Source organism: Montipora capricornis, chromosome 3, assembly GCF_036669925.1.
Source record: "Montipora capricornis isolate CH-2021 chromosome 3, ASM3666992v2, whole genome shotgun sequence".
In the NCBI taxonomy this organism is placed as follows: Eukaryota; Metazoa; Cnidaria; class Anthozoa; order Scleractinia; family Acroporidae; genus Montipora; species Montipora capricornis.
Window position 1 is genome coordinate 4,918,535 of NC_090885.1, and position 14,798 is coordinate 4,933,332.

Below are 14,798 nucleotides of genomic sequence, written 5' to 3' on the forward strand. Positions count from 1 at the left end.
GTTTATAATTTTCAAGTTCGCCTCACAACTTCTTTTCCACCACAATGTGTGCCCTCAGAGAAGCTGGGACAGAGTTTGTAAATAATAAACTTCACTGAAGTGTAATCCCCTGTTTCGCGGTGGTTAGTGTTAGGATGGTAGACCAAAACAATAACCCGTCATAAAAACAGAAACATCTGACCGAAAATACTATAACGCTAACAAATGCGAACTCAGCAAGGTACAGATTTGTTAGCTTGCTTTATGCAAAGCAAATATTGATGCAAAGCAAATAACTATTGATACACAGTTTTTAGAAAGAGCAGAAGGAAGTTTCCGGAACGGTCGATCGAGAATAAAATATTTACGACATGAAAACATTAATTTTGAAACCGTGAATATAGAATATAAAAAGTACGATCAGCGACAACATTTTGGGAGATTTTGCTACGTTGAAATAAATCGCAAAATCGAAAGTGACATGGCCGGAATTGAGCGGGCGCCGTGATTAAGTTACCGCGGCATACTCGCCAAACAGTGAAGCATCTGTGTCAATGATGGAAAGATACCGGGTTTTTGTAAGTTTCTTTTTCTGTCAAGTGTTATAAAGTTTGACAATGAAATGAGCGAAGTCAAACAAAGATCACGATCGCCCAACTCTTTAGGTTGATAACGTCAAAATTTACTCTCCAAGACGCGTACGTTTATTTATCACCAGTAATTTTGGAAATAGCAGCTATTTTATTATTCATCTGCGTCACAATTTTTCAACTGATTTTGGGGCTCATTTTGTTGAAACTCAAGCACGCTTCCAACAGGCCTGTGAACCCTTCCTGCTTACAGAGCAATACTGAACTAGTAATAGTCGACACTACAGCTGCCTCCGCGATGCAAAGTGCTGCATTATTTTTATTTGCAAATTATTATAGTCATACCGTATGTGTTGACTGTTGTAATGTTGTAATAGTCTTTTAACTCAGATCAAAGAAGGTGTAGCCTGAAGTTGAGACGATTACTTTGAGTTGTTTTTACTCTCTCAGGGGAAAATGAGTCGAAGTAATAGTCTGAAATCCAGGCTAGAAAAGGCAAGGCGGAAAAGGCAATAGGATATTTGGAATGAACAGAGTATGGAAAATCCACGAAGTCGCAGTTGTTTACAAATAAGTTTATTATGGGATATAGTTTAGTGACAATATTACTATATCTAGTGTTACTCGGGCCCGTAGGGGCACGAGTTATAAGACGTTTGATTTCAGTTTATCTTTTTCCTGTGCACCAAAATGCACAATAGAATAACGTGGCGGTGTTCGATTGGGCAATGCACAATAGAAGCCACGTGGTGCTGTTTACATTGGTATTTAAAGCAAACACGTAATCCAAGATCATGAGAGCACTGTGATGCGTTGTTTCGGATTACTGAAGATCGACGTTGCGTTGGCTTAATCGATTTCCTCTTGGGGCGCTCAAAACACATACAAAGAAAGGCATTGGCTTTTTCGCGATAGACCCACACTAAAAGATGTCAAGCGTCAGCTTTGAACAAGTCGTTCCGCGAACTGAATGAAACAAGAATATATTCGAATGTAACTGAAATGGACGCAACTATTGAAAGTGATACAAGTCAAAATACAAATTCTTTAATGAGCAGCGGGTATACCTTATTGAGAACTACTCTGAAGATGACAGCGACAAAGAAAATAACTCCACAAACAAATGGACGCCATATTGGGATCTTCTGAAGACAAAGTAAAAACATTGGCACAGCGAACAAATGGCCTCACGCTTGTACCATTTTTCACCGCGAACAAACAGCTTCCCGCTCAGTGTACCATTGACCACGGAGATAAGTTTTTTGTCTGTTGCGTTTTTTAGTTTGTTGTTGTTAAACAGTTTGTTTCTTGTAGTGGTCTAGCTTCTATCGTTTGTTCAACTAGCCATATTAGCGATCGTTGTTCACTGCCATCTTGTGCGGCAGGTTAGTTTTGCAGGTTGCAGGTTGAAATTTACTGTGACTGTTACATGAATAGCTAACCTTAGGCCTAATTAGGCCTAAAAACGTTTCTTTAGGCCTCCTTAGGCCTAAAAACGTTTCTTTAGGCCTAATTAGGCCTAAGGTTAGCTATTCATGTAACAGTCACAGTAAATTAATTTCAACCTGCAACCTGCAACCTGCAACCTGCAAAAAACTAACCTGCCGCATCTTGTGTATTTTGTTCTGTTCTAGTTTTACAAGATTTGATGTCATCAGTGGAGACTGTGATCAGCTCTTTAGAAATAAATGTGATGTAGTTTGAAAGGCTGTACAGTTATTGATTCTCAATGGTAATAAAGACTTGATTCCAAAGGAGAAATACAGGTCTCGATAAGCACAAGTGTGTTTACTTTAGTTGTGATTTGCTTGTGCATTGACATAGACGTGCCCGAGAACGGAGCAGAATTACAGAGAAAAGGCTGAGACGTCTATTTTATAACAAAACTTGCTGGAACGTATTTGGTTAACAATGTACCGAGGTCATCCACATTTCATCGTATTACTAGCCAAGGAGATCACTTGTTCGTAAACGCAACTATAGGAGCTACCTCAGGTATGCGTTTAAATGTAAGCACGTGGTATGTAACACTTTTCCAAAAGCGTGGCTGAACAGGTGCATGCAAAATGATGTTTGAAACATCGAAGCATGTTCCTTAAACTTAAAAGTGTGTTTGTATTTTTAAAAATATTAGGAACTCTTGTGCTATCCAGACCATTTGGAAAATGAAAGTTAAATATAATACAGAACTCAGGAATACCCGGTACGATTTGTAAAAGAATGTTGTTGCTTTGTTTTCTCCGAAACGGAACGTATTTCTTTTGAATTCAGGGTGAACTATTTACACAGTGAGATAGAGTGACCAATCAAAACAGAGTTTGTAATTGGAAATCTAAACATCTTCGAGATACAAAAACAAACTTGTGAACACGTAAAACCTGAAATATTGCAAATCATAATGCTGACAAACCCAAAAACGAAGGAAATGGATCATGGATAGGACGTTATGAATATCCGAACGATGTTGGGTTAGATTAAAGGATATTTGTTAGAAATTCCCATGTTATCCCTTTTCGTGTTAATTAGTAATGCAAACAAGTCTTAGTAATAAATTGGATTAACGAGGCAAACGTAATGCATTTAATCATGAGAAGATTCACGGAAAACGGAATTTAAAATGTTATGCGGGGTAAGTATTTGAAGGTATTTTTAGACTTTATGCTTCGATGTATTGTGCACATAAACGAGTATCTGTTCTTCTCTTTAAATGAGATTTTACAGCACTATCAGTAAACACTGTTAATGTTACGTGACCGTCTAAAAGGGCTATTCATGTCGCGATAGTTATCTTCGCGTTCTTTGTAGTCGGCCGTTCAAGGTCATACAATCAACGGGTTTCTTGTTATTAAAACGAGGACATGAAGACTTTGTTCCTAGATCTCAGATTATAACGTACACCTGCATTAGCCAAATCTGTTAAAGCCTCATTCATTAGTGCTGAAGAGCACGGTGTATGCTTACCTGCTACTTGGTAGTACCTGTGCAACTGGCTTCTTTAATAGACAGGGTCTAGCTATAAAAGCCTCAGTTAGTCGTCCAAGGTTCACTTGGCAGTTTGTCTTCTATAGTAAATCAACTAGCTGTTTGCAATTTGTCAAAGTTCTCCCCCCCCTCCCTCTCTGCCTTTGGAGATGGTTGTATTTATCGCTTTGCCGTCATTAAAATTGGGTCGCTCCTGCGTGGTGTGGTTTAAGTCTGCGCAGCGACTTCCCCCAAGCTTGTTGGCTCCTTGCCTTTGTACATTGCTCACTAGCCAATACTCTTGTCCGATCCAGCACTTCCTGTTTACCACTCAGCTCGTAGTGCTGGAGAGATCTTTGTCACGCAATCTGGAAGTCGCATAGGCTAACCAGCCGCAAGGCAGTGTTTCCTTCAAAAAACCCTAATACGTCTGGTGTCTAGTTCCATTGCGCCTTGCGTTATGTGTTTAAAAGCGAATTATGCATGTTGATACCAAGGAACAGTGACATTAATGGTTAATATTCCTTGACAGGCTTCTCACCGTTCAGAGAGTTTGCGTTCACATTTCTATCTTTATTTCTCGAGAGTTTCAATACACGAAGCGAAATAACAATGACAGGCCAAGTGATCCACACTTTTCTCCCGCCCTTACCATTCCGGAAACGAAACAATTTTTTTGACACCGACTCCGTTTGCGTACAGAGGTTATTTTTCATTAGACAAGAGGTTTGGAAATAGAATTCAAATAAAAAATATTTCTCTTTGAAATGTTCAGTTTGTAAGTCGCTTTAATACTGCATTCGCTATCAAGCGCGGTGCGAGTCAACAATTAAAACAAGTGGTTTTAAGAGAGGATGGGAGAGAGAGAAGAAAAAAAAATTATTTACCAGCAAAGGGTCTGTCCGTATAGCAAAAAAATGTGATATCGGTCTTGAAAAAGCTGCCCTCGAGCAGCTATTTTAAGGCCTCGGCCACAGTTTTTCTCTATACGGGCCTCCCAGCTGGCAAATAACATATTTATTTTGACAATTGGGTGCATTCTACTGTCAGTATTTAAATTACAACAAATGGTATATTTTAAATACTTGATTCTCGTGCTATGGATTCATTTGGCATGGCCATCCTCAAGGGACTTTGTAATTCTGAAAGTATCTTCAAGAGTTGAGATATAGTGCACATCTTCGCGTGTCGCGCACGTGACAAAGTGTTTTTTTACGTGCATCAATGCACGAAAGCTTGGTCATCTTTGAAAGATGTTTATACATCTCACCTTCGTTTCTCTTTCATTTTTTTTCTGCAAAAGATGTTTCGATGAGTCATTTCGTTTCATCTTAAACCGTTCAATTAGCGTTTCCTTTCTCAAACACTGAGCAAGAATTATCATCGATCAGTAAAAAACAATGTGCTTTTCTCAAATTTTACCTCGTGTCCAGTGGTCATTGTCACCACCTGTCATGAAGATAATCTGGGTCCGGGTATTCACTACATGCACAGTCAAACATCATGAGAATCGCAATGTAAGGCCGATGTAAGAAGGACAGACTTCTCTGTTTTCTTTTCTTTAGTGCCAAATTAACGATGCACCACTGTACTGTTGCAGGCCCGAGTATAGGCTACTTGTAGCCTCTTGTTTAATTGAAAAATTGGTAGAAATATTGTATAACTAACAAAACGGAACTACTGCCTATGCAGAATATGGCTATTATATATAATTTTTGTTTGCATAGTGGCAAGAAAATTGTGTTAATCAGAACGATCATTATTATTCCTTGTGTAACAATTATGTAGCAGGATATATGTAACAGAGAAACTAAGTGTCCCATTCAACTGTGTTTGCATGAAGATAACAATAACTTTAATAACTAATTAGATCCTTTGTGTTATTGCTTTTACAATACGTAGCTGGTACATTTTCTTTTTTGCATGTTCTCAGAAAACTGATTAATTAGAAAGATAACTAATTGATTTTTTTGTAAAATGGTGTAATAGGCTATAACTAACTCAGTGTTCATTCGATTGTCTTTGCAAAAAGATAACAATAACCTTAAAAAACTAATTGTTTGGCCCTGTGCTACAGTACAACATGTAGCTAGAAACTGAGTGCTTCATTCATCTGCCTTTGAAAGAAGATAACCTACAATAACTTTAAAAATTTCATTGAATGTCTTTGTGCTACTGCTCATGCATTATGTAGCTGTTATATTCATATATATACTTTCAAACCGTTTTAATCACAAAGGTCATTAATCATTGTTTCTTGAACAACAATGATATGTTGATATGGTATCTTAAACACAGAAACTGAGACTGAAACTAACTATCAAATTAGTTTTCACTTCATTCAAAATTAAAAACCTGTTTAGTGTTAAAGATCGTACTCCTGTTGCTCTAAAATCCATGGTTGTTTACCAATTTTCTTGTGCGGGTTGTAATTCCCGTTATATTGGCGAAACTGGTCGCCACTTTTCTACCAGGATAAAGGAACACACGGAAAGCGAAATCTCCTTTATGTAAGAGCAAATACTCCCCTTCGTGCTTTAGTATTCTGGATTCTGCCAGCAACTCAATTGATTTAAAACTCAAAGAAGCTTTTCATATAAATAAGATCAAAACGGAACTTAACAAACAATTGCAGCATCACAACACTTTTCTCACGTTTTAGTTTACACCTTGTGTTTGCTGTCACGCTGTAAATAGTACCCGCTTTTGTATTACGTCATGTTGTAATAATTTTTTCATCTACCCGTAGACTTTATAACTGTTCACACTTAGGAACTCATTAAACTGATGATGGCATAAGCATGCCGAAACATGTCTTTTAATTTAGTTGTCTGTTTCCTACAGTATATATATATATAAGTTCAGTTTTTCTCACCTTAAAATCAGCTGCTCCTCAGCGTGACAACCGCGAGAACAGACGCCGTGATGCGACTGACACAAAATATTAAACCATGCGCTTCCTTTCATAATACTCTGCACCCCCAAATAGGGACTTTGGATTATTAACTGCTACCCCTGTTTATTGTGATGTCACAATGCACAAACTCTCAGAAACTCCCTTTGGGATTTTCTGCTTTACGTCATCCTAACCATTTCGTACTTGCGGGCGCAAACAATAGAAACGTCATCATTACCTACCGATTCCTCGCGGCCCCTGTTCGAGCAAATCGAGATTTTTTCGAGTATACCGACTGCATATTTGAACCATAAGTACTGTCCTTGATATACGCGCAAGCTACTAGGATGCCTCCTCGCAATCCCTGGGGGGCAAAAAATTCTCCCATATCACAGTTCAACCGTGACGGCTCGAAAATTCAATAGACAACATGATATTATAATTCACAAAGGCAGAAAATACCACAGAATCCTTTTCCAGCGAAAAATATATTAAAACAAACAACATATTTGCTCTTAGAGGCGAAAACCTCTTCCTATTTCATTGCGTGCGTGAAGACAAGAAACTCAATCGTGTCAAATTTAATACCATGTACTTCAGGCTTCCTGAAGAACCTTTTCCTCGAATAACAAGAAAATGCTTTTTCTATTGCCATAAAAACTACCCAGTTAAGCTCGCATATCATAAAACATGATGAATTCATAAAGGCCACCTTTTCCAGCGAACAATTTTTTGAAGCAAACAACATATTTGCTATGAGAGGCAAAAACCCCTTCTATTTCATTACGTGCGTGAAGAGAAGAAACTCAATCGTGTCAAATATGCGCAATATTGCAACAAACTAAATTTCAGGATCAAACCGTTTCCATGAAGAACCTTTCCTTGAATAATGAGGCACAAAATAGACGACAAGCTTTCTTTCAAATAATTCTTGGCTGTCACATTTCCAATTATGTTTTTCCTGAAGACTGTGCAGAGTTGATCACAGATCCACGTAAGGTGTTCGATTCGTTCTCTGTCTTTGTTGAACCCATAAGTTACCAGAGAATTTTCCATTTGGTTTCAGTGCTCTACATAACAGCACACTTGGTAATATTTCAAATACAGCTCACCTTGATTTCGGCTCGACGGGCGATAGATTATTGTCGAAGTGCATTACTCGTCGCTTTTAAGATTCCACCGACTGTATATCCAATTGATTTGCCATTATTGAGCTTCATAAGGGTATATTTTGTTCAAAGATCCACTAAAACGCCATTCGCGTTACATGACTTTCGACGCCATTGCCGGTTAAGGTAATCGTTCTACTGTGTCCACCAGAGAAATCTACGCATTTCCAACTACCATCTCGATCCTAAGAAAATACGCGCAGAAGGCTGTATGCGAAAAGACACCACTTAGCAGGGAAGTGACAGGCAAGACTTTTACCGACACGGAAAAAAAAAGAGAAAAAAAAAGAAAACAAACAAACTAAACGAAGACCCCGACTGGGTTTGGCATACTGGCAACCCAGTAACTAGAACTATGTACTGTCCTGTTAGCCCTCAGGCGATGGGGCCCACAACTTTCACATAAATGGATCGTTATCTACACCGACAATACAGTCACAAAATCTTGGCTTAAAAAAGAAACTAGTAGATCGAAGAGGACAATGGTCTGGCTGAGAGAAATTTTCTGGATATCCGCAGTACACAACTTCAGAATTACATCTCGCTACATTCAGACAACAGCAAACACCACTGCCGACACGCTATCACGCTTACACAATCACCTGAGTGCCGACAACTTCCTCTCTCTGCTTCATTCTGGATCAATCACGAACAATTTTATTAATCTGTCATCAACTTCTCTTTCTGTGCTCCCAACACAGGTCCAACTGGCACTCAAGAGCGGGCCCTAGATGAAGAATGGGCACGCTATCGAGGCAAGGCCTTTGCCGCTACTACTAGGACCACGTACAAGTCGCAGTTTCGTGCTTATCTACGGTTCTGTTTGTACTTTGGATACAACATCGTTCCGTGCTCAACACCGACACTACTAAGATATGTGACCTTTCTGTCACGCACCCTATCACCAAGCAGCATTGCGAACTATCTTAACATTGTACGGCTAATTCCTCTGCAGTATGGATACCCTAACCCCATAGACAACGCGTTAGTTAAATTCCAGTATTCGTTACTTATTCGTGGCATTAAGAGATCAAGCAACCAAGCCGCCACTCGCCCGAAACTTCCTATAACACCAACTGTCCTCAATGGCATTCGTCGGCAGTTGACGCTCTCAAACTCGTTCGATGCGACTTTCTGGGCCGCTTGCCTGGTTGCCTTTTATAGTTTCTTTAGGAAAGCAAATCTGCTCCCGCCTTCACGAGATAAATTCGATGAACATTTACATCCCCGTAGAAGTGACTTACACCTCTTTAGCTGGGGTGTGGTTATGATTGTCCGATGGAACAACACTATTCAATTCAAGCAGCGGACATTGTTGATCTCGTTGCCGAGGGTAAACGAATCCCCCCTCTGTCCTCTTACTGCCCTGGCCAATGCTTATGATCTAACGAGAGACGCTGGGCCCTACGATCTTGCTTTTATGTACCGTCAAGGGACAAACCTAGTGATGCTTACCTACAACAAATTCCTACAAAAATTACAATTGACTTTAAGCGCTGCGGGTTTAAACACAGAGCATTATGCCGGCCATTCGTTCAGACGAGGGGGTGCAACTTTTGCCATGCGATGTGGTTTGCCAGTAGAACTACTCAAGATACAAGGCGATTGGAAATCAAATGCGTATGAACGCTACTTAGAAAACTCTTTTCAAGATAGATTAAAAGCAGTAGCCATTGTAGCCAAACATGTCGGTAGTCATTAGTTTTTGTTTTCAGTGTACACCAATTTTGGGGAATTTGGAGGGCATTTGCATGGTTTAATAAAGCCCATTGTTTCATCCCCAAAATTGTGTGGTATTTTAAGTGCTAGATAAACTTTGTTTATGGTAGTTTAAAATTCCGGCGTTATCTCTGCGGTAGGAAATTATGTTATCCGACGTATGTATAGAGTTACTGTACTAATGCGTATTTCACTGATCCCGAGTGTCAGTTTATTTAGCGAGCGTTTGTGAAAACATTAGAGCTGTAAGTTTTAGCTACCCTCCCTCCCCCCACGGAGGGCATTTGCATGGTTTAATAAAGCCCATTCTTTCATCCCCAAAATTGTGTGGGATTTTAAAAATTACACAGCGCGTCCTTTAGGTAAAATCTTTGCTCGTTGGCAATTAGCGATTGCTATGACTGCTATCTTGGATTTAATATAGAGGTAGTCGACTCTCTTTCAAGTAATGGTATGAATGGTATATAGGGACATTATTTCACTATTCATACCTTTACCCTTCCTTTCCCTTTTCTTGTCCTTGTGCTTTACCAGCTTTTTCCCTTTCTTTTTTTTCTTTTCTTCTCCTTCGTCGGTAGACATTCCACTAGTGACTTCTATGGATTCGCTTTCACTCTCTAACTTTCTCTTACCTAATGCGACAAAACTTAATTTGGAAGTTTGCATTAGCAAGTTGGGGACTAATCCTCGAGAGCTCAAAATAACGTGACACACTTTCACAATAGTATTTGGAAAGTCTATCACTTTAATCGTAACATTTCTCTTTGCATATCCTTATATATCCTTCCGTGGCCTGTAAGTGCCACAAAGGGGCTGACAGAGACACCACACGTTCGTTTATACATTGCACTGAAGATGTTTACTAAAGGCTGGTTTTCACTTGCGACGGAGTCGTAGTCGGAATCGGAGACGTAGTCATAAGAGGGCTTACGACCGAGTGAAAATCCAAATCGGAGCCGTAAACGGAGTCATAAGCTCGACGGGATTAGAATCGGAAGAATCAGACCGTTTCCATTTCTTCCGATTCCGTTTACTACTCCGTCGCTTATGATCCAGTGAAAACTAGATTGTCGAAGTCGGAAGCAGAAGCGGAAGACCAAACCAATCACATGGCCTGGAATCGAACCTTGTGATTGGTTTATTCTTCCGCTTATGCTTGCGACTCCAACAATGCAGTTCTCACTAGGTCGCAAGCGACGGAGTCATAAGTGGCATCGTTGTCCTGCTTCCGACTCCGTCGGTTTGATTTTCACTAGATCGTATCGCTGTACGCTTCTGATTAAGACTCCGACTACGACTCCGTCGCTAGTAAAAACCAGCCATAATTGTTTACCTTCTGAGAGCGCGTTCTTTTCATTGATGCGACCTTCTCTTTTTTTTTTTTTCGTCGGCGCGACATTTTTTTACTCCGGCGCTACGTTTGTTTGTTTGTTTTCTTTTTCTCTACCGCAAGACATTTTCTATAGAATCTGTCTCAATCTAGTCCGCTTTGCGTTGCATTGCATTCAAACGCTTTATACGGATGAGAAATAACAAGGTGGCTTCTGACTTTATCTAAGTCCAAGTTACCACGGCACTATTTCGCGGCACTTCAGGACACCCTAAGAACACCCCCCCCCCCCCCCCACCCCCCGTTACAGATAAAAGAGAATCGCGCCCGTCAAAAAAGAAGTCGCGCTAAATAAACAAAGTCGTGCCGGAGAAAAACAAAATTTCTGCCAAAGAAAGAAAAGTCGCGCGGCTAAATAATCTACCGGGTTATATCATTGAGTTTTTGCACTTAATATCTTAGATTTAACGTACTGGTCGACCGAATTTCAAGTAATGGTATAAATGGTATATAGGGGCAACATTTCACTATGCATACCTTTACTCTTCCTTTCCCTTTTCCTCTCCCTGTGTTTTACCAGCCTTTCCCCTTTTTTTTTTCTTTTCTTCTCCTTGGTCGGTAGACATTCCACTAGTGAATTCTATGGATTCGCTTTCACTCTCTGACTTCCTATTACCTAACGCGATAAAAATTAATTTTGGAAAAGACGATTTAATTCTGACAGTCTTGATTTCGTTAAATGAAATTAATGAATGAAAGTTTGCATTACCAAGTCGGTGTCTAATCAAGAGCTCAAAACAATTAACACACTTTCAAAATAGTATTTGAAAAGTCTATAATTTTTTATCATAACATTTCCCTTTGGATACCTCAATCTACCCTACGGTGACCGATAAGTGGAATGGAATGGGCTCGGAAAAGCGCATTTGTCGATTATCCATCGTCCTTTACCGGCCACCGTACTTGACGGTAAATTGATATTAGAGAGCGCTAGCAATGAGAAACGTCCCTATGATAACAATCCCATTTTTAATTAATCGGGATTATTCCATTGCTCTAGAAATTATAAATATACAGACGTCAGAACTATTTAACCCTTAGTCGTGTAATTAACAATCCTTTGCTCAAACGGGCTAACGTCACTTAAAACATTTTGAGAAACTTCTTCGTTTTCCTCCTCACAAGTACCGGCGTCCTCGTTTTGCTCGTCATTGTCGGCAATAATCTGTTGTTAGCGTTGTTTGACTGATGCTTAAGAAAGCAGATAATTATGTCGCACGACCCAATATGGTCAAGTCCAGGAAAGCAAGGAAAATTTAAAATGGGGTAAAAAGACGCCATATAGTAGATATTACACACATGCAGTGTCTTTGTCATTGTATCAATGGCAGTCTTTACCTTATCAGTCTTAACATTACAGCCTAAATAATCTAAGCAATATTCCAAGACAAGTAAATTTTAAATTCGTCAAGTAAAAGGAAATTTCTCACACGACCGCCTCTTTTTTACTTCAGGTTAAGATCGCTTGACCTTATTCGCCTTTCTCAAAGCTCAAGAAAACGGAAGTTCAATAAGGCCCATTTCAGTCGTCGTGCTTCTGCCGTGCCGAACAAAATTCAGGAATTAAGTTTGACAAAAGCACGGCAGGAGCACGGCGTCAGAATCAAACTTTTGAATTAATTACGGCAAGCAATTAAGTTCGACAAGCTCTGCCGTGCTACACGACTCTGGCACGACAGCGATTTAAAAGTCGTGCTTCTGCCCCGCCAAACTAAATTCATAAATTATCTTTATATGTTTTGGCGAGATTGCGTTCCCTCGGGGAGTTAGGGGCGAGGCAAAAAATTGAACCATGCCTTACACGTTTGAAGAAGTCCCCATCTTCTCTTAACTGTCTTACTGCCTGTGAACACAGGCGTGTCACGTAAATTCCTTTCTCACGAGAGAGTCGGTGTCGCGTCATTTAGAGAGTGACAGGGGTCATCTTAATGATACGAAGTAGAAAGTGATAGGGGTAAAAAAATCCGGCTAAAACCAAATCCCAAAAATCCTGCAAAATCGATGAATTCAAACCAAAAAAACACGGGGATACATCAAAAGTAAGTCTACTATATTTATGTTATAGAAAAAAAGTAAAAATAATGATATTTAGCGTTCGCAGACCTCTCTATTTTTTTGAGCGACTTTTTCCTCCTTTTTCAACTCCCTTCTTCCTTCGCGATGGGTGCGTTATCAAGTTACCTATTCCCTCTCGTCAATGCAACGTCCCACTCTTCCGCCATTACGCAGGCGTTAAATCGCCAAAGTTGAATTTTGCTGGTGAGAACAAGAGTCGCAAAATTCAAACTGGTTATAGCGGTTTTTTACAGTAGTGTAGCAGCTCTCGTAACATGCTACTGTTTGGTATTGTGAGCAGCTTCTATTGTTTTTGAAGTCTTAAGTCACTGTTTCAATTGTTTAGTCTCTTGTTTTTGGGTTAGGGTAGCGAGTCGATCACATAATACCTTAGGAGAGCTGCTAAATCACCGTTTTTTTAAACCGGTTAATAGTTTCATTATTCGTCCAAAGCACTAGACGGCATCGAGGAGATCCGTGAAGAGCTTTCCTTTGCTTCTCGTTAGCTGCAAAGCAGGAACTTTTCTTTGATTACAAGTAATATTACTACAATAAGACAATTTTGAGCATGCGCACTAAGAAAAACTTGTTAGAAAGAAGAATAATTCTTTCTTTGCAATAATGAGTGTTTACACCTCTGCGTATTTTGTCCTTGAAATAATAAGTGTATGTCATTTACATGTAGCGAATCAGAACTGACCTTGTTGTACTGTAGGCATTTTTTAAGCAAGTCACCAGCCATATCATACTTGTTAGACTGAAATAAAACTTAAAATCAACGGGATACCCAAGGGCTACATTGCAATGCAAGTAGCAAGTACAGAACAACAATAGAGTGGTTTTCAAGAGAGTGTCGTAAACAAATACCAAAGTGATTACTTCGACCAATCACAGCAGGTGAAAATAGCGCGATGAACCATTTGAATGATTGTGCACCAGGACTCGCTTTGAAACTGAGGTATGCAGCAACTCGGAAATGGGCTATCATTTCCCACGTTTGTTGTGATTGGCCGAAGTAATTGGTATATTTCTTCGATACCGGATTGACGACAATGGCTTGTGATCATCACGAGAGTCGTAAGGCCAATGTGTAGTATCATCATCGTCATTATCGTATCTCTGTTTATCCTCGGATTTTAAAGTAGGTTTGGTGTAGCTAATATCTCTGAGCATCGACATGATATATATACCCCAACATCGGGAAACTCAATGCCCTACTCTTTGCGAATAGTGTGTGGGTTGATTTACTTCCCACAGGGTTGTGATTATTGAAGGGTTGTGAGACGAGGCCTACGGTTTATCGTCCTTATCCGAAAGGACAAGAGAGAGAGTGGTCAAGTGTGACATCACAAATATTTAAATTTTTGAAATTATGGGATTCATTAAGATCTTCAGAAAGTACAAGATGAAGAATGCCCACTCGCCAAAAATCAGCATCTTATTACAATTTGGGGGCGAGATATTGGTCCTTTCATGCTTCAGTCACAAATCCTTGTAATTTCCTCTTCGTTCTAAACGGTTTAGAACCAAGCTCCTACCCGTGAACAAGGATATCAAAAATGTTTCAACAATTTTGTCCAGAATTGTAGAGTAGGATGAGACTTGTAGTTGCTAATAGGGTTGATTATTACGATTGATAAAACATCTACGAATATTCCAAGAATAAACGTATGAAAAAACATCTACCCAACCTGCTCAAGATATTTGAAACATTCGTCCAATTTTCCTGCCCTTCTTAGAAGACTGATCAAGCGAGCGAGTGAACTGTAATGTCCTGAAATCCAAACGAACCATAGTCTGAATCATCCTTGCTTATTTTGGGATCAAAGCTCGAAATGGGGGAAGCAATTCCTGCATCGCGCTATTCCAAGCGTATCTGACGGCGGGACGTAAATAGGCTATTCAGTAATTTAATCTAGCCTCCTTTTTTTAACAGCATTCAAGAACAAAAATTGCTGTACAACGTAGCAAGAAAATCCGCGCACTCAATAAGTGCACGCACAAGCGGCGCGCGCGTCATAATCTCGTTGTACCGTGAT

The 14,798-nt window shown here is 39.7% G+C and overlaps 1 protein-coding gene across 1 annotated transcript; it reads left to right on the forward strand.

Annotated features, from left to right (window-relative positions):
- Nucleotides 1-3,169: 3,169 nt before the first annotated feature.
- On the forward strand, nucleotides 3,170-9,584 carry LOC138041069 (integrase/recombinase xerD homolog). Its single transcript, XM_068886842.1, has 2 exons — nucleotides 3,170-3,198; nucleotides 8,297-9,584. Exons 1-2 carry the CDS (start codon nucleotides 3,192-3,194, stop codon nucleotides 9,295-9,297), a joined length of 1,008 nt encoding a protein of 335 aa, XP_068742943.1. The 5' UTR covers nucleotides 3,170-3,191; the 3' UTR covers nucleotides 9,298-9,584.
- The last annotated feature ends 5,214 nt before the right edge of the window (nucleotides 9,585-14,798 follow it).